The sequence below is a fragment of the Rattus norvegicus genome, chromosome 2 (assembly GCF_036323735.1).
Source record: "Rattus norvegicus strain BN/NHsdMcwi chromosome 2, GRCr8, whole genome shotgun sequence".
Classification (NCBI taxonomy): Eukaryota; Metazoa; Chordata; class Mammalia; order Rodentia; family Muridae; genus Rattus; species Rattus norvegicus.
This window is the reverse complement of record NC_086020.1, coordinates 207057759-207083152: the sequence shown is the minus strand read 5'-3', so window position 1 is coordinate 207083152 and position 25394 is coordinate 207057759. Positions and strand designations below refer to the sequence as shown.

Genomic DNA, 25394 nt, shown 5'->3' with positions numbered 1-25394 from the left:
GTACAATGTCAATCAAATGAGGTAGCGATTGTACAGGGATTATGCTTTTATTTTTAATAACACCAGAAGTTTTGGGTTTGGGGAAAAAATCACAAGACTGCATACAGATCATAGTCAAAAGCCACAGGACGAGATGAGGTCATTGAAGAGGAAGTGGCTAAGGCAGAAACACACACACTCTCAGCTCTGGGTGCTCCAGTTTTAGAGAACTGAGGGATTCTCAGAAGGAGCAGATCCTAGGAAAGCAGCAGCCCACGAGGCAGAAAGGGAACCAGGAGATTAACAGCGGAAGCCAAAGAAGAGAGCGATTAGAAGGGGAGAGAACAAATGTGTTCAGTGCTGCTTGTAGGTCATGTAAAATGAAGAATGAGAAGTTATGGGGGATTAGTGGGGACCGCTGGGGACTGCACTAGGATGTCTTTGATGTGATGTGGTACAGCAATCGGACTGCAGTGTGTGCAAGGAAAAGTGAGCTGAGAACATCTGGAGACAAATTTTGAGTTTTCACACACACACACACACACACACTCACACACACACACACACTCACACACACACTCACTTACACACACTCACACACACTCTCTCACACACTCACACTCTCTCACACACACACTCACTCTCACACACACAGTCAAGCACACACTCTCACACACTCTCACACACTCTCACACACACTCACGCACACACTCTCACACACTCTCACACACACTCTCACACACACTCACTTACACACACACTCACACACACTTACACACACACTCACACACACTCACACACACACTCTCACACACACACTCACGCACACACACTCACGCACACACTCTCACACACACTCTCACACACTCTCACACACACTCACTTACACACACACTCTCACACACTCACACTCTCTCACACACACACTCACGCACACACACACTCACGCACACACTCTCACACACTCTCACACACTCTCACACACACTCTCACACACACTCTCACACACACTCACACACACACTCACACACACTCACACACACTCACACACACTCACACTCTCTCACACACACAGAGTTTATACCTGAATGCAAGTGAAGACCAGTGGACAGCCTAGGTGTCTCTCCTCCTGTCTACCTTGTTCTGTGTTTTTCTTACAGGGTCTCTCATTAGAACCTGGGTTTACGGAGTAGGTGTGGCTGGCGGCCAGCAAGCCCCCGTGCTTCTCCTTGGTGGCCCTAGCACTGGGATTATAAGTGTGCCACTGTACTTGGCTATTTACATGGGTCCCAGAAACTGAATTCGGAGGTGGTGGGCACTTGAGCAGCAGCACTTTCCAACTGAGATATCGCCCCAGAGAGATAGCATTCTATTTGAATAATCCAGAGATTGTTATCATAATTTTTGATTGCTTTCTGGTGCTGGGATTTGAATCTGGGGTCTCATGTAGTCAATAAATTCAGCTATATTCTCATACCTTTCTAGTATCTTTGGTACAATGCACTGCTTGGCCCGCCTGGCTTACCAATATCTGTATTTCTCTATGCCTGGGGTTATGTTTTTTTTTGTTTTAAATCTTACATGCATGCAACCAAAGGAAGTACCAGGATAACATCCCAGGGCCCAACTATCAACCAATGGGTAGTGGGAGCTGATAGGTAAATCTCCTATCTTATTTTGGGGAAGAGGAGGTGGGTGGAGCTTAAGGTCGTGGTTTTATATCTTTATGCAGTGTATCTATGGAAAATAAGTTTTGTTGTTTACAATGGCTTCTAGGCCTGAAGACAACATTGCCTTTTCTTCCTGGCCTCATTTCTCCCCTCCAGATGCTGTTCCCTGTAATTCCCCGATAGATTTCTTGCTCTTGAATCTTTGCTTCAGGGGAACCTAAGTCAAGTCAAGACGCTTCATATTTAAATGTCACCTGAAGTTCAGTGATGCTCTATGGCCCTATGTTCTGGGAGGGTGGAGCACCAGAGAGGGTGTGGAATTCCTTGCTTCTTCATATCTTCCTGTTCCCCCTCTTCAGCTGTTCCTGATTCATAGATCCCTTATAGTAAATGTTAACTTTACATTTTAGAGTTCACAACATTTGTGCTTGAAAGTTTTATTAACAAATACTTTGGAGGAGGGGGCAAGTTCACTCAGTGCATTAGAAAAAGGGAAGGTTACTACACTACTTTTGCTAACAATTCCGACGCTTTTTTTAAATGTTTAAAAAAGATTTATTTATTATATGTAGGTACACTGTAGCCATCTTCAGACACACCAGAAGAGGGCATCAGATCTCATTACAGATGGTTGTGAGCCACCATGTGGCTGCTGGGATTTGAACTCAGGACCTCTGGAAGAGCAGTCAGTGCTCCTAACCTCTGAGCCACTTCTCTAGCCCCCGACACTTTTTTCCTAGTTCTTGACATAGAACATCCAAAATTATTAAAATTTCCCTCACTGATAGTGTAATAGGAACATCTTTTGTAATTTGCAAACTGATTTAGATGCCACCTGAGTTTATGTTGGTGTGGTAACCCTAATTTTGTGACAGTAGATGGTTGCTAAAGGAACCAACCACTTGAGCCCTACCCCTCTGAGAAGAAAGGATGGGCTGGAGACTGAACTGATTCACCAATGCCTAGTGATTTATCAATTATTGATAGAATAATCAAATTCCTCTATTAATAAAATAAACATGGGATTCAGAGAGCATCAACACAGGTGAACATTTGGGGGTGTTGGGAGGATAGTAAGACATGTCCTCCTGAATTCTACGATGAGGAGAAATTGAAGGGACCCCTGCTGACTAGCTAGCTGGTCAGTAAGAAGTGTGGGTGACAGCCTGGGTCTTGCAGCTGATGTCTGAAGTAGAGGTAGTCCTGTGATAGGCCGTCCTTGACTTCTGGGATTGATAACTCCAGGTGGACACCGTCAGAGTTAGGTTGAATGGCAGGACACCCAGCTGATGTTGGCAGAAGAGCTTGGTGAGGAAACCCTGACGAGTTTGTATCTGAAGTGCTAGGAGTGAAGAAGCAGGGAACACCCAGAACGCAAGTCCTCTTACACACATGCTTCTTTCCGCAGTTTTTAGGCATTAGCGCACTGTGAGCATTGTCAGATAGAAGGATGAGGGAAAGTGTTAGTTTCATGACACACACATTAATTTTGCATCAGCAGTGTCTAACTATGTAAAGTCTGAGGAAACTATTAATTTGACAGTAATGTTCACGGATCTTGGGTGATTCCCTTTTGGGATACTAATTAGAATATTAATTATTCAACCAGGAATCTATGAAAGAGACAGATTGTTGTCTAGTCAAGAGTAGGTTTTAAATTCTCCTAGAGAGACTAGTTTTTCCTCAATGTAGTATTGTGCTATTAAGGTAGACTTCATACAGGTATATGAAGAATACTAGATCTCTCCCTTTACTGCTGCTAAGCATGTAACTCCCCTCTGTAACTGTCAAAAGTGTTGTCCATTAAATTGTGGAGGCTCTTACATGAGGAGTAGAGGGCTGAGTTTTCCCTCATATGTCTCTTTTAGTTTCTTTGCTTCCATGTTTCCTGAGAGAGGAAAATCTGGTGGAAGTTTCTCCTCCATTCTTTCTTTACCACCCGGTTGCCAAACACTAAGCCAGTTCAGTGCGCCAATCACTGACGTGACAAGCTTTGCAAAAGAGAGTTTTGTTCTAAGGCCTCAATCATGTGGAGATGAGGAAAACCTTTGACTCTTTCTCCTAAGGGCTAGGGTTTAGGATATGGCTCAGTGGGCAGAGGAGTTTGCTGCACAGGCCTGGATACCCACATTCAATCCCTGGAGTTCATGTAAAGATAGAAGGAGAAAACTGACTTCATTGGTGTTGTCCTCTGACTTGTACACATGTGTACCATGGCATATACATATAATATATATAATATATATACATATATATTATATATATACACACAATAATAATGAGTAAAAATTTAAAAAGAGAGAAGTAGAGAAACAGGGGTTCCTGAGCTGTTGGGAAAGGAAAATTGAAATTAAGAAAGAGCAAAGTTATTAGTAGAGTGCTTACGCAGTCAAACTCCATGCTCTCTGGGGCACCATGTGCTGAAAACAGCTGTGTTTATATCAACTGAGCATGCAGGTTTAGCTCCCAGAAAGTCAAAGGTTTCCCAGAAGACACTGGGCTCAGGTAAAGGGACAGTAGTTTCAGCTGATTGGAGCTAAGTGGCCTCCAAGCAACTTAGGAGACATTTCCACGTAACCTGCGCATCCAAATGGTTGTTCCAGTAATGTTATTGCGGATCTAGTGTTTAAATACAGGGCTTTTAATATTGGTGATGAGAGAAAGAGTGAGTGAGTGTGCGGACAAGAAGGGCAGGAGGTGAAAATCAGCTATAGATGCACAGCGAATTAGAGGCCAGCCTGTGCTACATGAGACCCCACTTACATTCAAAATGAAGGGAAAACCAAACCAGCTAACCAACCAACCAAAGCCACATAACTAAAACAAGAGAAACTATAAGGTTTATTAGTGTTTCTCTTAGCTCTTCTCCATAACACATTCTGCTTTTTGAAAAGAATTCTGGGGTTGGGGATTTAGCTCAGTGGTAGAGCGCTTGCCTAGCAAGCGCAAGGCCCTGGATTTGGTCCCCAGCTCCGAAGGGGGGAAAAAAAAAGAAAAGAATTCTGATTCTGTATATTCTTTCTCGAGACTTATTTGAAGGGCATAAAAAACGATGTCTACCATATTTGCTGTATTCTAGCAAAAATGGTTTCATCTTCCTGATGGAGTCAGGTGGGCACTGTTGTTCCCACCTCTGGACATGTTCCCACCATGGTGTGCCTTTGGAGAGTCTCACCTTGACCGGTCAATCCCACTCAGCTCTCCTGAGGTCAGTCTTCATACCCAAGTGCTTCACACATGTCTCCACCTCATTGTCCAGTAGGTGCCTCAAACTCTACACAACACGAACCACAGTTAGAGGCTCTGGTTCGCCCAAGAACACTCTGTGGCTCTGCTTTAGAAGATGGCATCACCATTCAGGAGTAAAGGCTCACAGTTCTGGGGCTTATCCTTGGCTCATAGATGTCTTTAATTTGTCATAGTCACATCCACCATAGATGAGCTGGTGAATATCTCTCTGTCTCCTTCTCCCTCCCTCCCTCCCTCCCTCCCTCCCTCCCTCTCTCTCTCTCTCTCTCTCTCTCTCTCTCTCTCTCTCTCTCTCTCTCTCCCTCTCCCCCCTCCCTCTCTCTCTGCTTTTAAGGCCTGCTTTCACTAGGTAGCCTAGGCTAATTTCAATGGTAGCCCCTACAAACGCCTATTTGTAAAAGAAAAAAAAAAGTCTGTGGGGATGGGGTGAATTTGACACAATGGAAAGAGGAAGTGCTCATGAGTTTGGCCAAGTAAACAAGTGAGGTTTCTGGTGCCTGGTAACAGAGTGGTGTTTCTCACATCTGATGCCTCTGGCCTTTATGGACACCTGTACTGATAGGCAGATACCCACACACACAGGTACACATAATCAAAAATGAAATAGATCTAAAACATATATATATATATATACATATATATATACCATAACCATCTGTCCCAAACAGCTATTTCTATGACTTAATAAAGATGAATTGGCTTTTGGATGAAATGAGATTTTGCTTTTACAGTTATATATTAAATCTGCAATTAAGTTCATAAATGAAATGCTCATAAAGTTTATTCAAAGGTTATTTCTTTTTTTTTTCTTTTTTCTTTTTTTCGGAGCTGGGGACTGAACCCAGGGTCTTGCGCTTGCTAGGCAAATGCTCTACCACTGAGCTAAATCCCCAACCCCCAAAGGTTATTTCTTAAATAACCTTTAGAGAGGTATTGGAGAGAAATAGGGTGATGTCCAAGTTTATCTAAAACAAAGACATCACCTGTAATCCCAATATTCAGGAGGCTGAGGATGGAGGATTGACAAAATTCAAAGCTAGCCTTGACCACATAGCAAATTCCAGACTCACTTGAGCTATAGAGTAAGGTCTTGTCTTATAAAGTAGGAACAAAAACAAAATCAGAGACATTGTTAGTTCTAAGTATTTATTTCCAGTGCTGGGATTGACCCATAGATTCCGTATGCTTGGCAGATGCTCTACCACTGAGCTATAACTCCAGCCCTCGAGAAAAAGGGAAATCACAAAGCAAAAAATGTTCAATAGCACAGAAATCTCCTATAGCTCAACCATTCAGACACTAATGTTAAGTAGCACAGAAATCTTCTAAAGCTCAACCATTCAGACACTATCATTCGAGCATGTCACCTTAGCCATCACATGTTTTTGTTTCTGAATGATAGTTAATATTTTTAAAATTAAATTAAAAAAGATTCATTTGTATCCTATGTGTATTTGTTTGCATGCACGTATGTTTGTGCACCACATATGTACAGTGTCCTCAGAGGCAGGGATTAAACACATTTCGACAGAACAACAGAACATACAATCACCCAACATACAATTCTTTGGTTGTCTTGGGAATATTGGCTCCTTAAAATTATGTATGTATGTGTGTGTGTGTATGTATGTATGTATTTATCTATCTATCATCTATCTATCTATCTATCTATCTATCTATCTATCTATCTCTCTATCATCTAATATATGTGTGTGCCAATGTATGGCATGGTACAGATGTGGAGGTCAGGAGGTCAAAGGGCATCTTGCTCCTGACTACAGACACAATGTTATCAGATGCTTCACAGATTGGCTCTATATGTTTCCTGTCATGATAGGTGGTGCTCTCGTGATGAGTTGCCAAGTTAACTTAGCCCTCCTCTAGCACATTACCCACATCTGGTTCGTCTTGTCTGCCCCTTCACCTGGTCCTCCTCCAGAGTGCTCCAGCCCTTAGGTTGCTTTTGCCAGGTTGCTACAATGAGAAAAATGACACGCATGTGTGTCACACAACTTTTCACAATGGAAAAAAATCAGGGCCTCCAAAGTTGAAATATAAGCCTTTGTTTGGCTTTGTCAACAATGAGTTCTTCTAAATCTTTTCGTTAGTGTTGTCCATACTGAGTATCAAGAGGCAAGGGTCTATTCTAAAGATTTTCCTTGGAATGCAGAGCTCCCGGTAGAGCTTCTTCTGTAATCATTCCGCACCAGCACTCACTGACAAGAAGAACTGCGCTCCACTACTTATCATGCACGTGTAAGGGCCCAGGTTTCACACTCAGGGTACACATGGAAATGGGCATGATAGTGCACATCTGCAATCCCAGCACTCCTAAAGGGAGTTGGGCAGTAGAGACAGAGAATCTCCAGAAGTGGGAGGCCTGCCTAGCCTGGATATGCAGCGGAAAAATAACAAAGAAGCCCTGTCTTGAACAAGGCAGAAAGTAAGACTGACACCCAAGGTTTTCAAAGGTCACACATACACACATACACACATATACACACACACACACACACACATACACAAATACACACACACACACAGAGACTGAGACAGAGATAGAGAGACACAGAAACAGAGGCAGAGACACAGAGAAACATAGAGACAGAGAAACAGAGATAGAGATGGGCAGAGGGAGAGAAGGAACAGAAAAAAATGTGTGCTGAACGTCAGCTAATCACTATCAGTTTAGACTTTATGCTATCAATACCTAGTTATCTTCATTTCTTTCCCAGGATTCCTACTTTTTACTTAGAATCTCGTTACTGTTTTGTTTGTACCGCGCCAGCATTTGCTGCCTAGTTAACGGTTTCCACTGTTCAGAAGCTTACTGTGACTACCGTTGTTGGAAGCATCAAGGCTGGTTCCTTTTGAGTGGCGTATTGGATGATTTGCAATCTGGTTCTTGTCTCATTTCCAGCCTCACCTGCACTTTCCTGGTCCAACCACAGGAAGCTATGCCCTGGCCAAGCACCCCAGCTTGGTTCCTGAGGCCCTAACATTCAGAGTTGGGAAAGAGGGTAGGGAAAGGCAGAGAAGGCAGATAAACACCCGGAGAGCAACTTCACAGTGCTGTGAAGGGAAACACCAGCTCCACTTAAGACCAACTTAGCCGACATTTGAATGATACAACAGGGAAAGGACCCCAGTCTTCGAACCTCAAGATCCCAATGCAAGGCTAAGTTTTACAGCTTTTGCTCTTGCAGAGTTCTAGGGGAAGGTGCGATGCTGCCCTGGAGACGGACATTGCAGGACTCAGGCTGCATCCTGCAGAAGAGCAGGCGAGTCACGTGAGGTAACTGGCTGCGAGTGGGGGTGAGTGAAAGACATTCTTAGCTTGGGGCCGCCTTGAGCAACTGGATGAATAAACTAAGCAGAGAGCCGGAGAATTTGGAGGGGGATTTCATTGAGGATAGGCAGCGGCCCAGAGCAGTTCAAACGTTAGGAGAGGATTGAGTCTGGAGTCTCATCAGACTCTTCTTTGTGGATGTGGCATGTGGGAGGCAGTGTGTACAGTTATGATAATGAAGCAGACTCAGGTCAGTGAGAGAATGCTTGCCCTGACAGAGATTTGAATTTAAAATCCGGTAAAGGCACACCTAAGTAAAGACAAAACTGAAGTAAAGGCGCGCGCGCGCGCACACACACACACACACACACACACACACACACACACACACACACACACACACAAGCTTCAAGAACTAGAATCATATTGAGAGGAATACTGTGGAGGGCAAGGGGGCAAAGTCCCCAGGGATAACCTGAGCAGGTACGCTGTTGATGACCATCCGGAAAGGCTTCATTAAACAAACGTGACACACGACGTACAGGATCTAGGTCTGCAACAGCTGAATGCCTTTCTTCTCTGAGGAGATGGGAGTGTGGGACTGTGTCCCTCTGGCAACCCAGGGCACATTGTCTGCAGTGCAGTATTTCCCAAACAAAGCCTCTAAGGAGCCTAGGGGCTTGAGTAAGCATGCTTCCTGGGCTAACCCATGGTTTCTACAGGTTGTCTTTGTAAGTGCACGTAAGTGCCAGCACCCACAGAAGCCAGAGGCATTGGACTTCCCTTGAGCCGGAGTTACAGTGGTGGGCTACCAGATGTCGGATCTGGGTATTGAGCTCTGGTCCTCTGCAAGAGCGCTATGTGCTGTTAGCGCTGACCTTCCTCTTCAGCCCTGAAAGGGATTTTTGGAGGGGAGGATGCTTGTGTAATTAATTAATTAACTGGCTTTCTGGATACCTCTGGCCAGTTTTCAGAAGTCAATTTCTCATACATCTCATAATACTTTCGTTAGTGAACTATTTTAATAGAGTAATTCTTACATATTTCATTTTTAATGTTTGCTTTTAACTAAAAAATAGTCAATGTTTAGAAGAAAGATATGCTATCATATCTACATTTTTCTATTTATGAAAACAAAAGTTCAGATGCTGGGTGCAGCGGCATACACCTTGAATCCCAGCACTTGGGAGAAAGAGGCAGGCAGATCTCTGAGGTAAAGGAGACTCCCTCCTTGCCCTGTCTTCCTGTCTTCCACATCCTTCCCCCTCGCAACTCCTATTTCCCCTCCAGGTCTCTTGTGCAGGATCTGTGGGAACCCTCAATGCACGCTCTTCAGCTTTGATGCCTCATCAAAGCTCCCTACTGCCTGTCCTTACTTTACCGTATCCCACTGCTTGATAGGGAGTTCAATTGCCTGTCCACAGCCTTCCCCAGAATGTAAATTCTTAAAGACCAGGAGCTCAGATTTCTTCTTCAGTGAGTTTCCAGCACCTAACACAGGGCTAGACAATAAATAGAAGGTAGTACTTGCCAACTGAATGCAGAAATGTGAAAGAACATTGATGCTGTCCCGAATAAAACAGAAAAGAATGTGCGGTACGCTTTAGAATAAGTAGAAATTGTTTTGCTTGTGTGTAGGTTATATTATCTAAACACAGTTATTAACAACTATGAGTAATACTGGAATTCCATCTGTAGATGAGGCTGGTCTTGAACTCACAAAGATTCATCTGCCTCTGATTCCTGAGTATTGGGATTAAAGGCATGGGCCACCGCCTCATGGTATTAGTTTACATATAATTTGAAGAGTAAGCTTGCTTGGAAAGGTTTGGTCAAACTGAAGATATAAAGTGGCCTTTCCCATCCTTGAGAATAGATACAATTAAACAATTGTAAATCAATGTCAATGATAAATCAACTATCAAAAATCTGTTAATAATAATAATTTTATTGGAGAAATAGGTCTCCTGTTAGTTTCCCGGCAGTATCATTTCTCTTGGAGTTTCTACATAGGATTATGGTACCAGAAAATACAGTGTTACAAATGGGTGTGAAGGGTCACCGGAGGAACTGAAGGAGACATGTGAGTCCCAGGCATTTGGAACAGAATGATTGGAAGAAAGTGAGTCAGATGAGGGAAATTTAGGAAAGTACTGAGGAAGCCTGAACGGGGCCCTTAGCCTGGATCATACCCTAGAGGAAGATCCTATGGCCAGAAACAGTAAGAAAAGAAAGCTTTGTAACCTCAGGACCCTGTGGATCCACCAGATAAAGAACTGCTCTGCAAGTGTGTGTATTTCACACTTCATGGGCTTGAGAGGAAACAAAGTAACTGTATCCCCACCCAAATAGATTCAATCATAGGAGGCTTGTGGGAACCAGACTTTAAAAGTAGGTTTTTATTTCTTGGTCTTTAACAGTGTTTAGTTGCTGTTTGCATGCTAGAGCAATACAATGTCATAACTTATTTAGTTCTGTTACTACTATGAATTAGAAATTATTATAAAGCCCCGTTTAGTAGCAGAGGATATTGTGTCCAGAACAAGGCCCACACTAACGAGATATGCCTGGAATTGAGGTTTCTGTTATAAACGTAGCATTTCCCCCACTATTTTATGTACCCAGATGGCTCACATTTAAGTTACTCATTTTAAAAATTCATTTTTCATGTTTGTTCAGTAGCTACTTTGAAACCATTTTCCTCTTTTTTAAAATTGAGGAAATAACCATATTGATTTCATAGGCAGCTGGGAAGAAACCCTAGGTTTACACTGTCCTGCTTGGTTCCCTTAATTTTTTGTTGTGTTTTGTTTTCTTGAAACTGGGTCTCAGGTCATCCAAACTGGCTTGAATTCACTCTGTAGGTGTAGATGACCTTGAACTCTGGATCCTTTTGAATCTACTTCTTTAAGTGTTGGGATGACAGGCATCTGCAGCTGTGCCCAGCTTTTGATTATTATTATTTTCCTGGTAGAAATATGTTAAGTATAGCAGGGATATATTAAATAACCATTTGGGAGTGAAGTTCAAATTACAGCATATTGTTCCCTAGGGATGTGTCCCAGCATGGTGATGGTGGTAAGGTGGTCATGGTTGGGTGAGGAATATTATATTACATATTTAAGAGAAAATTGCTTTAATATTTTTTAATTTATTTGTTCATGAATTTATTTAGAGTAGCCTGGGGTGGTATTGACTATGTAGTTGAGGTTGGTTTTGAACTCCATAAAAATCCTTTAGTCTTAGACCCCTAAGTGCTGGGCTTTAGGCATGATCTACTACATCTGGCTTTGATTTTACATTTCTTTGGTAAAGAGAGTATGAATGACAAGTAACTATAGGTAGATACATTCTATAAAACACAAAAATGTGGGGTTGGGGATTTAGCTCAGTGGTAGAGCGCTTGCCTAGCAAGTGCAAGGCCCTGGGTTCGGTCCCCAGCTCCGAAAAAAAAAACACAAAAATGCATTAAGTTGTTGGGTTACTTGCCAATGTGAACTAGCCAATAATTAGAACACTGCACCTGACCATGAAGCGTCCTTATACCTTCCAGAAGGTACTTTATTATTTGGTTGTGTTTGTCAATGAGAAAATGGCCAGTTAAAGTTAATGTTCATTAAACTAGTTTTTCCTTTTAAAACACATCTAATCTATCTATCTATCATCTATCTATCTATCTATCTATCTATCTATCTATCTATCTATCTATCTATCTATCTGTCGTATGTGTGTGTGTGTGTGTGTGTGTGTGTGTGCCGGTGCTGTTGTACTCATGAAAAGGAAGTTCAGAGGACAACCTGTGGAAATCCATTCTCTCCCTTCAGCATGTGGGTTTTGGGGATCCAGTTCATGTCATTGGATTTTAAATTAATTATCATTGGATTTCTGTTTTGTGAGGCAGTGTCTCATGTAGCCATGGATGGGCTTGAATTCCTGCCCTCCTGGCCAAATGCTTTCTATGTCTGTAGGTGTGAACCAGCAGCCTGGCTAATTATCTTTTTTCCTTCTAATCCTAAAAGTCAGATACCAGAGATTTATCAGCGTTGCTACATTGGGAAGTAAAGACGTAGGAGGTTCAATGACCCCCAACTTCATCTTGGGGTTACTGACAGAACTTTAGGTATAATAAAGGGAGATTTGGGGTAGGGGATGAAAGGTGTGTGTGTGTGTGTGTGTGTGTGTGTGTGTGTGTGTGTGAAGCAGCGTTATCAAGTGTGCTGTTCTGATACCCTGTGATGCTGTGAGGTGATTTGAAATGGTCTGTATGAGTCAAGAGGAGCCCTGCTGCGCAATCTCCACCATCCCGTATCCCTTCCTGGATCTGGGTCTGCTAAATCCCTTGGACTTCATACATTGTGTTTGAAGATGGAACTGACTAATCGTCCACGTTCCTTCCGGTCTTCCGGTTCTTTGATTCCAGTTTGGAACTCTTAAACAGGCATTATTGTGATGCAGAAGATGGCCGAGCCATACTAAGATCTTAAGGCAGAGCCTTGTGGGCAGGTATTTTAAAGATTTATTTTATGGGGTGCGTGTGTGTGTGTGTGTGTGTGTGTGTGTGTGTGTGTGTGTGTTTGCACATGAGTCCAGGTACCTCAGAGTCCAGAAGAGGGTGTCAGATCCTCTGGGCTGAGTTACAGATAATGGCTGCAGGCCTCTACCATGGATATTAGGTGCCAGACTCAGGTCCTCTGGAAGAGCAGTGAATGCTCTAATCGCTCAGCCACCTTCCCACGCGGGCAGAGATTTTATGAGCCACACTATCTACACACTTTCAGCGTTTCAGCTGTTATAACAATATTTTGTCTATATATTATATTTTTATTTGGGTAGTTATGTTTTGAGGTACTAGGGATTGTAGTTGGGGCCTTCAATATGCTTGGCAAGTGCTCTGCTGAGGGACATGCTTATGTATTTTGCTAAAAGGTGCTTTAAGTTGTTTTTATATCATACAGGGGATTATCAAACTAGTCAGTTTAAATTATAGAGAATTTAGGCAGAATTTCAAAGCCTTGTTTCATAATCTAAAAGTAATTTGCTGCCATCGTATATTCTGTTTTTCTTCTGCCTTCTTAGATAATATGATTACTGACAGAACAAGTGTGCTTTAATGAAATATTCTAATAGTAGTAATTAAAACATGGACTAGGCAAATGTCACAGCCATCAAGCCTTTGACTATCGTGAGTTCATTTTTCCTTGACCTCTTCCAAGAAAAGAATATTTCCCTTTTGATTTGACTGCTGAATGATAAAACTGGGTTCTTTTAATGGTTTCCATTGCTTTTGTTCCCACCCAAGCCTCCCATCACTTAGCAAAAAAATGTGTCCTCCTTATCCCCACGCATCAAAGCTAGTCACACCAGCTCAGCATTGGCCTGCATTCCATTCTGGGACACAATTCATGAGAAAGTGGGCAAATTGGTGAAGATTGGGGTAGAAAGGAGAGAGGGTAGACAGATGTACCAGAAGGAAAGGTTGAGGAAGATGTGGGATTCCAGGACGCAGTCAAAGAGCTTCTTCGTAGCTTTGAAGAGCTGTTGTGTGTAGAGTGTGACACGCTCTTGGCGTAGCCTCAAGGGAAGCACTTGGACAGGAAGTTGTTGGCATAATTTGAAGTTGCTTCCAACAGTATGTTCTCTAGGTCTTCATGCATGTGCCCTGCAAGGGATGCAAAGCAGCCCAAGCAGTATGTAAGTTAGAGATGCAGAGTTCAACATCCGTCCTTACCTGCTAAGTCCACAAGCAGATCCTCTCCCTTTTCTACAGTGAAGTGACATTGTAAGTCTCCTACTATTTTCAAGTATGATAAGCCCTTCTTACTGCTGGTTGAAGTAAAGGTCAATTTTCTTCTATTTTTATTAAGTTGGTCGATTGGGAAGAAATGTCCAGTTTTGCCTTCCTGTATGGGCTGAAGAGCATGCCTTTATTGTGATACTACAACAGGAGGGAATTTGGCCCGTGAGAACTGAGACAATAATGTGTTTTGTGATGTCATTAGGATCTTGGTGTATAGGTGTGCTGTGTGCACAGTGGTGTGTATTTTTCTTGCAGATTTTTTTTTATGATTTAGAGAGGTTCCATTTTACTGATATTACACGCAGCATAGTATTAAAGAATTTTACCAGCCGTATGGAGGTAGCACACATCTTTAATCCCAGTACTCAGGAGGCAGAGGCAGGCAGATCTCTAAGTTTGAGGCCAGCTTGGTCTAGACAGAGAGAGAGAGAGAGAGAGAGAGAGAGAGAGAGAGAGAGAGTGTTCAAGGACAGCCAGGGCTACAGAGAAACCCTGTCTCAAAAAACAAAAACTACAGCAAAAAGAATCATCATAATATACAGTAAATATGCTAAGAAAAAAAATTAAATCATTTAAATTTTGACTTGGGACAGCATCTTATCTCCCACTAATCTAGTCTGACTGCTAACTCACGAAGCCCTCCTATGCTGGGACCATAGGCACGAGCCACAAGCTCAGGACCATTTTTGCTTGGAGGATTTATTCTTACGTGTGCGTATCTATGTGAGTAGATGACACATGTGTGGGTGCTCTTTTGTCCAGAAGAGTGTTGGATGCTCTGGGGCTGCAGTTAAAGGCAATTGTGAGGCTCTCAACATAGGTGCCTGGAACTGAATTTGGGTCCTCTGGAAGATTAGGAAGTGCTCTTAACTGCCAGAGTCATCTCTCCGGCCCCCCTTTTCACTACTTTTAAGGACTTTTGTTAGGTCACAATTCATTCCTCATGTCCAAAACCTCTAGAGAGAATTAAATGAAAGGCCATGGAGAATCATTTTTAAGAAACTGGAGCTTTTCCATTAGATCCCCCCTCCCCGAAAGTGTTTTATGGATCTCCTGGGACTATTTATGAACATACATGAGTGACACAGGCCCATGTTCCTGGAAGGAGGCTCAGGAGTTTACTGTCACCCTTCTTTACGTATGGAGTTTCAGGCCAGCCTGGGGTTACATGAGACCTACCTCAGAAAGCCAAAAACAGCATTGGCCTGTGAGATGGCTCAGTGGGTAAAGATGCTGGCCACCAAACCTGAGGGCCAGTGCTCCAGCCCTACACTGTGGAAGGAGCAAATGACTATGGCCACACTAAACCAGCTCAGGCCAGCACAGATGGCTCCAACTTTTACTTTCACTGCAGATGAAAAATTCTTTAAGAATGGTAAAGTAGCAGCTTGAATTAGGTTGGGTTTACTTCAGGGTTTTAGACAAAGGGGCAAAGTCTATTGAGATTCATAATGCTTTGTTTTTCCATATCTTTCATCAAAAAAAAAAAATCTCAATTAGGTTTATTTCAACAAGATTTGAATTGTTCAACATAGTTAAGACCAGGATTTGGGAGAATAAAGGTAACATTCAAGTTTTAAGAGGTCTTTGTTGTTTTTCTTTTTTAGTTTTGATTTTTCAAGATAGGGTTTCTCTCTTCACAGCCCTGTCTGTTCTAGAACTCACTGTGTAGACCAGGCTGACCTCCAACTCATCAATCCACCTGCCTCTGCCTCTTGGGTGCTGTAGTTAAGGATGTGTGCCACCACCCCCTGGCTATTTTTAAGAGTTCCCCCTGCCTCCCTTTTTTCTTTTTGTGAGGTCTTTGCTCTCACGGCTCGGCTCGTAGAATATGGCTCGTAGAATATGCAATATACTTAAAAGGGTTCAAGGCTCATTACAACTTTCAGGATTTTTACAGGTTTAAAGGCTGTTTTTTCTTTCTTTTCTTTTTCTACTCTTCCCCTTTTCCAAATATGAAAATGAAGCTGTTGTGCCTAGCTCATAGCGACTCCTGGCTTTCCATGAATGTGGTTAAAGGGTTAACTTTTGAATGTAAGGAGAGGGTGTGTTTTTAGATACCTTACCAAGGATGTGTTTGGCTAGAATTACTGAGATGCTTTGAATAACTTTCCTGTATATCAAAGTAGTATCCACTTACAGTTTTGTGCTTGTTTGCTTTCTGGAAAGTCAGCAGAGCAGAATAATGTCCTAAGAATCATGAGTTGAGTTGCCTCCCTGGCGTCAGCGCTCCAAGTCTCTTCAGTTGGCATTTCGCTCGAGCGCCCCCTCTCTCCCTAGAGGTCAACAAGCAACTGTGAGCCAAAGGCTTGCACAAATCCCTGTTTCAAGAAGAAACCACTCAGAGCGCATGCTCTGCTGATAGTGGTTCAGTAGCGCCATTTTCGTAAGGGAAGGGCTGACCACTAATTACGTCTCTAGGGCTCACAGCATTAAAGTTGTTCAAACTGGATCAGAACGTTGCAGAACAAGTCCGGGGCCTCCTGGAGAGGAACCTTTGTACTCCCTTGCAGCGCTCAAGCCAAGGCTAAAGAAATCTGTCATTTCTCTTCTGGACAAGTGATCCTTTCCCTTTTTCCCTTCGCCCAGGATAGCCTACAGTCCGAGAGTAGAGCCTTACATCTCTGGGATGATTTTGCGCCCACACCTGTGGCCAAAATGAAAGGACTTGGAGAACTCGATGAAATATTTTTCCTCTTGAACAAAGCCTCGGTGAGAGCAGGCTCTAGTACTTAGTCCGTGTACTCCGGAGCTAGGAGGTATCGCTTCTCTTGAAATCTGGTTATAAAGACACAGATCCGACAGCGGTGAGAATAGGGGTTGGCGGAAAGATAGCGGTGTGACCCAACTTGGAGAAGGTCTGAGGTTTTTCAGTGCGCGCGCGCGCGCGAGTGCTTGTCTCTCTGTGTGTACGCGCGCGCGCGCGCAAGCAGGCAAGCCAGCAAGAGTTTAGAAGAAACTGAGTGAGTGAAGCAAGAGAGAAAGAGCTTGAAGAGAGACAAGAAAAATCTGGTGTGGAAGAAGAGTTAGCCGTTGCAGAAAGGGATTGTGGAGACTGCATCTCAACCAGCCAGGCTGCAGCAGCTTCCTGGGGAGGCATCCACTCCTCTCTACCCATCCTTTTTCATTCATAAGTTTGTGGCCCCGCCTGACATACCCCCCCACCCCCACCCAGGCCGAGGGCCAAGTTTCCTGTGTAGCAATTGGTGAAAGGCAACAAAGCCTTAGCAACCGGCTCCTAGTGACCCGCGGGGCGCCTGGTAACTGGGGCCTGAGGCCGGCTCAGAGAAAGGAGCCGAGCTGTCCCTTTAAGGGATGGCCGCGGAGCCGTGAAAGTGGAGGGGGACGAGGGAGGGCGGGGAGGCAGGTCTGGGGGCGGACCTAAGAGGAGGAGGAGGAGAGGAGGGAGGAAGAGTTGCTGCTGAAAGGAGGTGGCGAAGGAGGAGTCTGAGCAGCTGCTACTAGCCCCGCGGACACCTCCGGAGTCCTGCCCGCTGCCGCACGAGTGGCCACGGGCGCGATCCGGGCCAAACGTCTTGTCCTCCATGATCACTTTGGGAGCCGGGGGAAGACTTTGCCCGGCTTTGAGAGCTGGTGTGCGCTATCCAGGTTTGGCGGAGACGGTGCTGCGGGAGCAGAAGGAGCTGCAGCTCGAGCAGCAGCAGCAGCCGCCGCCGCCGCAGAGTCCGGATCACAGCGGTTACAGTCCGGGGCGTGTGCGTCCCGCGCCCAGCGGGTTCGGTTCCCCACGGAATGTCCCCGGGGCGCCCCACGCGCTGACCCTGCAGCTGCCTCCGCCTTGGGCGCCCGCCGCCTCCCTCAGGCAGGCTCGGTGATTGGGACCGCGAGCTCCCAGCTCCTGGGCAGTGGGGAAGCCCCCGGGGGCGGGTGACCTCAGCTGGCCACGACCCAGCCCTCCCCGGTGCGGATCTCGCTTAAGATGGCAGCGGAGTCAGGGGAACTAATCGGGGCTTGCGAGTTCATGAAAGGTGAGGAGCAGCCGCCCGGCATCATCCGGCCCTTCCACGCCACTCCCCCCAACAACTCCCGGCTCACCCCTTTGTCCCAAGCCTCTACCCTGGGTTTCTTTTCGGGCCCTGTGTCCTTCAGTACTGCGTCTCGGCGCTCGGGCCCCTTCTCGCCACTCAACTCCCCGAGGACCCCCTGCTTCCGGCTTCTTTTTCGCATCCTCGCTCCCTCTGCAGCTTCCTCGTACTCGGACAGTGCAGGCTTCTCTGCTTGGGATCCTCCTGCAAACCTTTCTTGGTGGGGATCCTGCTGGTTTTAATCCTCCATCTGCTAATCTCGGGCTGACCGGAGCTTTCGGGACATCCCCCACCCCAACCACACCCCCTGTCTTTCCTTCCTTCCTCTTGAAGTCTGCTAAGCTGCAGGGGCAGGAGCTCACCTCTCTTCCCATTCCGCTGCAGCTGAGGTCTGGAGGTTTCCGAACCAAACTTGTGTCTCCAGTTTTGCGGGTACCCACAGCTCCTGTCTGCACCCGCCCGCACGCAACCAGGGGGTGAGGGAACTCCGAAGATGCTCTGCCCCCTGCTGGGTCTTCTAGCCTCTTGGCTGGTTGTGCTTTTGGGGCTCTGTAGTTTTCTGGAAGATCCTGTTTCCCCAAGATTCCCACGTGTTCAAAGGGTCTTTAAATGGTGTGTAGCAATCATTAATCCTTCGTGCATGATCCGTACTGTCAGCCTCCCGTCCCTGCTTCTCATGTTCTGTCTTTTAAACTTGTCTTTCAGATCGATTATATTTTGCTACTTTAAGGAATAGACCAAAAAGCACAATAAATATCCACTATTTCTCCATCGACGAGGAGCTGGTCTATGAAAAGTAAGTTTCCCTCTTTTTTTTAAGCACCCACCACCCCGAACTAGTTTGTTGGTCCTTTGATAAGTGGGCTTATTCGCTTTTCCGAAAGAGTTCAGGGGGCATTACTAGCTTTCTATTGGGGAGGGATGCAGACAAAATGTATATAGTTCGGAGCTGTCAACATTGCAGTCCTTTTAGAATTTCACAGGTATTAATTCTTCCTACTCCCACAACAATTCTGGATTCCTCACACTCCCCAGAGTAGCACCAGGCGGTCAAACCCTGTGTCATCACCAGACCTGTAATTGGCCTGTGAATCAGTCACTAGGTATTTATGGAGCACCCACAGGGTACAGGGCAGTGTGTGTACTACAGGTGCTTAAGCTTCTCAGGGCACAAGGCTCCTGTTGTTTGGAAGGATGTTTTTGTTTGCACAGCCAGTTTTCCGAAAGTGGGACGCAGGACTGCAGGGAGCTGTATCCAAGTTGCATCTATGTGGAAGATTTCCGGTGTGATTGAGTTGATGGTACCTTTCGTTGAGTAGTAGAGGGATTCTCTCTCTCTCTCTCCCTCTCTCTGTCTCTGTCTCTGTCTCTCTCTCTCTCTCTCTCTTTTGCTCTGAGGGATTAAGATCTGAGAGTGAATAATCAGAACCAGAACTGAGCTCTGTGAGAGGTCACAGATGTGAAGGAAAAGGTTATTTGAATATTTTCAGCATAGTAAAACATTAATTGGAGAGACATGTTTCCTTCCGATAAAAACAGTAGACAGGAGTAGATATATCGGTGGGATTGACTTATATTCCTTTACTAACACAGCTGGTCTTTCAGACGAGCCTTGTATACTCATTAAGACATTTAACTTTGCTTTGTGACCATCCTGATCATGTGGGCACTCCAGTGAGCCTAGTGAGATGAACCATAAAAAGCTTTCTAGGGCTTACCCAGTTAGAAAGCATATTGGCGATTCGACTTCAGCATTTATGGGTACCACTGGGCCTTGGAAGAGGAAAGCTATTCTGGACCTTGAGAAGCCTATATTTTATCTGAGGGAAAATAATCCTCGTTACTTCGTCCTAGGGGGTCTTGGAACTGATGTCTTCAGGACATTTCTCTTAGTGCTGGAAGGAGGATACGCTTTGAATGGCTAGAGAGACAGTGGGCATGAAAGAGCCTTTTGCTGCTGTTCATGAATGCCAAGAGCTGCTGAGGCAAAGGGAGGTCTGAATCCCTGGTGTCAGGTTACAGCTCCACTCCTAGAGAATGGAGTTTTGAGTAGCCAGTTCCCTGACCCTGGGCACCTGGATGATGTCACCACCTTCAGTGTTTATTGAGTGGACACTCTATTGTTGGGCACCGTTGTTGGCTTTCTGTCTGTGAGCTGAGGGCCTAGGGACCTTTGTGTGCCTGAGGGTAGGGACTGTGTCTATACACTATTATGTTCACTGGGCAGTGACTAAAGGGCCAGGGTTTATTAATATGCATTTGAACAAGCTGCAGTTATTGAGGTCTGAATCACTTCCCTTGGGATTGCTAGATGGTGGACTTAGCAAAAATTGATAGTTAATCAACTAAACACAGCGCTCAATGGCCTCTTAAAAAGAATGAAAATTTTATGTGATTTTAATGTTTGTACTTTAGGGTACGAGTTATATAGCAGTTTTTTTTTTCACCATGTTCCCGGCGTCTTAAGGACAGGCTTGCTAGAGAGGCCATCTGGTTCACTTTGTGAGGTTAGATGTGAACTTGAAACTGCAAGAATCTGAGCATGGTGTACTTCTCCCTAATTCAAGGATGTAGGGGGCAAAGGCGGAGGCAGGTGGATCTCTGTGAGTTTGAGGGCAGCCTGTTCTACACAGAGAGGTCCAGACCAGTTAGAGCTACATAGAGAAATCCTTTCTTAAGGGGAAAAAATGTCTGTGTATGGGGGCTGATACCTGTCATCACCTGAGAGCAAGACTGAGGCAGGAGGGTTGCTTGGGGTTGGAGACGACTTACATACTGACTTGCAAACAAGCTTGGGCTATAGAGTGAGGAGAGAAATGATAAAGACTCAGCCTGTACAGAGCCATAGCCTGCCACAGTGATGACTATGGTCCTGACTACCTTCGCAGACACATCTTCTCGTTTATCCCGGCACATCAAGACCGATGGTGCAGAGCGTAACGTGATGAGCGTATGTGTGTCTTTCAGGGTTTCCAGGGGCTCCAAACCAATATGGTGGATGACTAAGAGGACTGTAATGAAAGGGACCAAAACTGCCCTAGGAGAAGCCTCACCTGTGGAGTAGGGAGTACTTATGGAAGGGTGGAGACCTGTTGAGCAGAGACATTCATAAAGGGCTCTGTGGAGGCACTATGTCGGCTTGAAGGATGGACAGGTGTCCATGGATATGGGTGTGAGAGGAAAGACAAGTGAGGAGCAGGAGGGAGGCTCAGCAAGTGTGTTCAGCTCACAGTCAGTCCTCCACTTTGCCTGGTGTGTATACAGGTCACATGAGGGGAGGTGTGGAATATGACACTGAGAGGTCAGCTGGGGACAGACTGAATGCCATCGTGAGGAACCCGCAGTTCCCCTGGCGTGCCTTGAGCCTCTCAGAAGGGCTCTGAGACAGAGATGGCGTTGCTAGATTCATATAACAGCAGACGTTTACAGAGCATTGGCCTCTGTGCTGGATCCTTTGGTACAATGGTACCAACAGGGATGGTGAGGTTGGGTACTTTGCCCAGTGCCTCTGAAATAAGTAATAGAGCTGGAATTTGATATCATCTAGTCCCAGAGGTACTATCCACCCTCCATCCAAAGAAAATAACAAAAAAGCATCGTCTGCGGCCCATTGGAGGGGATATAAGAAACCACACACAAACTTTGGGATGTTCAGGGGGAAAGAATACTGAAGTGAGTACTGAACTGACATGGTGACAGTGCTGATGGGAAAAAAAGCAGGATCTGAATCCATGTGTGGATAGTTGATGAGGATGCTGAGGGGAGGGAACTAAGCAGTTCTTGGGATAATCCATTCACAGTGGGCCCAAGGGCATCATGAGCCAAAACAAGGAAATAGGTAGACAGTTGGTTTTGGTGAGAGGATCAGACATTCTGCCTTGGTCAGGATGAATTTGAGAAATGTAAGGAATCATTTGAAGAGTGTATACTTTTTCTTTTGTTTCTGAGACAGTTTCTCTGTATAGCCTTGGCTGTCCTGGAGCTCACTTTGTAGACCAGACTGGCCTTAAACTCTCAGAGATCCCGACTGCCTTTGCTTTCTGATTGCTGGGATTAAAGATGCCTCTCACCATGCCCGGCTGAGAGTTTACCTTTAAAATACTTAGAGTGGGGATTTTCCAAAGGACATGAATGAGGCTGTTTCTGAGGAGGAAGAAATCAAAGGTTTTTCAGGTAAGGAGAGTAACGGAAGAAGCCAAAAATATGTAGGAAGGAAGAAAGGAAGGAGGGAGGGAAGGAAGAAAGGCAGGCAGGCAAGAGGAAGCCATGGATTATGTCTCTTTGGCTTCACTTCTTGCAGAGGTAGAATGAGACAGTCTTCAGAGTCCCTGGGACCCTGTGTGGCAACCTGGATTCTATCTGTGGAGCATGTCCTGAGAGCAGACACCCTAATGTGCATGTCACCAAAGAAGGGAGTGTGTTTATACACATTGTCACACGGGACCTCATATAGCCTGATAGCTATAATTATTTGCTGAATGTCCCAATGAAATGACACTTTTCTGAATAAATTATCACCTGAGAAACTATTAACTGGGCTCTTTAAATATGAGAGCACGTTTAGTCTAGATACAGCTGTGTTTGTGTAGAAGGTTGTTGAGTAATTAAAGGATGGCAGAACTCTATGGTTGAAATAATGAACTTCTGAAAAGCCCAGGCAACAAATTTACCTTGCTTCATGAGGCCAGGCTATGAGACTGATTTTTGTTGTTGTTGTTGTTGTTTCTTGATTTTTTTCGAGACAAGGTCTTACTATGGTAGCTCTGGCTGTCCTGGCAATCGTTATGTTGACCAGCTGGCCATGAACTCTCAGAGATCCACCTGTCTCTGCCTCCTGAGGGCTGGGATTGAAGGTTGTGTGTGCCACTGCACCCAAGTGAGACTGGAAATTTGAAAATTTCTTCTCTGTCTCCATCTCTCTATCTGTCTCATTATGTATCTCTAGCTGGCCTGGAACTCAGTATTTAGACCAGACTGGCTTTGAGTGCACAGAAAAATCTGCCTGCTTCTGTCCCTGTCTCTTGAGTCCTGGAATTAAAGGGTTGCACCATCATGACTGGATTCTACTTGGTTCTTAACAGAACTATCTCCACGAAGGTCAGAGACATTTTAGTAAAACATAGATGATAAAAAAAAATCGTAGTTTAAATCCTTGAATCCCAGCACTCAGGAAGCAAAGGGTGGATTTCTGAGTATGAGGCCAGCCTGGTCTACGTAGCCAGTTCCAGAACCATCAGGGCTACACAGAGAAACCCTGCCTTGAAAAAGCAAAAAGCAAAAAACAAAACAGAAAGAAAGAGATAAATTAATTATGTTTTGGGCTATGCCTGTTTTCATAGGCCAGAGTTAACACAAGAGTACAGGCAAAAATATTAGCGGTTCAAAAAGTATTTCTGTGACTGGAGACTTTCAGGGATTTATCTGTGTTGGACAGAACAACCTACAGCATGCTCTTCTCTAGAGTGGCTAATTGTTGGAGTTGGACCCTGTCATCCAAATAGAGGCTAATTTTTAATAACTTGGCCCATGTTTTTTTTTTTTGGCTCAAGATTTAGCAAAATCAAATGTGTTAACTGTCAGAACACTTGTGTGCTCCTAATGGTCATCTTGGGCATTGGGATTGGATGCCAGAGGCATGGAGAGCCAGTTTGCTGCGAAGGACAGTGTGTTCTATCTCTGCTTTCAACCATATGCACTTTCCCATCTCTTCTGTCCTTGGGCTTTTCAGAAGAAAGGTACTAAAATGTCATGCCACAGTACTAAATAAAGATGCCGAGACTGGCTGGAGTTTCTTTGGTGGACCCAATAAATGTCGCCAAGTGTTTTTACTTATTAAGTATAAAGATATTTTTTTATGCTCCGGATGCATTTGTCATCTCTGAGGCTTACTGCCTCCGTCTGCTAACCTAGACCTTGTCCTGAAATCTTCTAGCCTCCATACAATCTAATCTAGGCCTTGAATGTTTTCAGCCTCTGCGACTTAACAGCTGAATAAGCTCACCCCTTTCTAGCTCTTTCTGAGCAGTGACTGGTTGGTTCAACTCAGCTATGATGGCTCAAACTCCTCTCCAACCTCACCAATTGAATCTAACTTCTTTTAGCTTCTCCTGAATTGCTCTACTTGGCTTCATACTAACTTTGGCAATCTGTTCTAATCTTCTGGCGCCTTCTCATTCTGCCTCATTCTGTTTTCACCTGTGTCCAGCTTGTTCTCTCTCTGTACCCTGTTTCTGTAGAACTATCCCAGTAAAACTGACCCTTTCCCCCTCCTCACTGCCTCCCCAATAACTTCCCCTTTTCCTCTCTTCTTGTGAGAGTTGGGCATATCCTATTCTGTCAAATCTCTCTCTGATTCATCGCTTTGTCTGCCCCTCAATTAGATATCAATTTCACGCATGAGTGCTTCCTTATATAAGCTAACTCTCCCTTCATTGTTTGGGATTAAACAATGCAGCCTGATCATATATACTCTAATTCTTTTCTTCTACTCTCCTCAGGAACTCCATCTTTTTCCCCATTCATTTCAGTCACTCCCAACAACCTCACTTTCGTGCCTTCTCTGTTTGTCTATCAGTGAGTCAGTCAGTCAGTCCATCCATCCATCCGTCCATCCAACCTTTTGTCCATCCATCTGCCTGCCTGTCTATCTACCTGTGTGCTTGCCTCCCTCCCCCATAACCTAATAAATTTGATTAGGGCTGCCTATTGGAAGACTGATCTTCTTGAGTTGGTGATCCAATGACACCAGTGACTTCTTTAGTGCAGCACCCATGCCATGTCCCAAAGGTAGCATTTCACAGCACTCCTTCCCATTTTACCTTCTTCCCACCGCCTTCCATGGTGTTTCCTGAACCTTGAGTTAGGGGTTGATATTGATGTCCAGTTAGGGTTGAACACTCAACAGACATGCATCCTCAGTACTTGGCAGAGTTACAAGTCTCTGCATTAACTACTGACCACTTCAGAGGGAAGCTTCTCTGTCAGGTTGCAGGGAGCACTAATCTCTGAGGTAAATATTTAGAAATCAGTCTGACAGCGCACTCCTTAGCAAAGCAGCAGTAGTAAGTTCTAGTGTCTGTGACCTCCAGGGCCATGATTGGTTTACAGTGCTAGGCCTGAATTTATTCCTCAGGAGTGGGCCTCAAGTCTAACCTAAAAGCAGCTGGTTAACCCATAACCTTCATGCCACTCTTGCATGGGCAGGCACATTTTACCCAACAGAAGTTTTGCTTTTTACATCTTCTGGCCTGACACATACATTGTAGGTGTTTACTTGGCTATGTATGAACCTGTGGACAAAATGTTATTCTGTGGCATGCATTGTGCATCATGCATTATGAGGCTGTACACTCATTGATATACAT

At 44.7% G+C, this 25394-nt stretch overlaps 1 protein-coding gene and 1 long non-coding RNA gene across 7 annotated transcripts in view; one reads left to right on the top strand and one right to left on the bottom strand.

The window, feature by feature from the left end:
* The first annotated feature begins 12615 nt into the window (after positions 1-12615).
* Cdc14a (cell division cycle 14A) overlaps positions 12616-25394 on the top strand; it is a 160063-nt gene continuing 147284 nt past the window's right edge. For 2 of the 6 annotated variants that reach the window (XM_008761460.4, XM_017590932.3), the window contains exons 1-2: positions 17832-17973; positions 18736-18826. In XM_008761460.4, the coding sequence (XP_008759682.1) occupies positions 17925-17973; positions 18736-18826 (140 nt within the window). In that variant the 5' untranslated portion in view covers positions 17832-17924. Of the gene's footprint in view, positions 12691-17303; positions 17974-18023; positions 18643-18735; positions 18827-25394 lie in introns of those variants that run through there. The other 4 variants (XM_063281936.1, NM_001107718.2, NM_001134856.1 and 1 more) reach the window with 4 other exon arrangements.
* On the bottom strand, positions 13416-20069 carry LOC120100925 (uncharacterized). The gene is made up of 3 exons (XR_010063924.1): positions 18393-20069; positions 16125-16260; positions 13416-13846 (listed from the first exon to the last, which is right to left on the bottom strand). It is a non-coding gene; the product is annotated as an uncharacterized LOC120100925 (long non-coding RNA).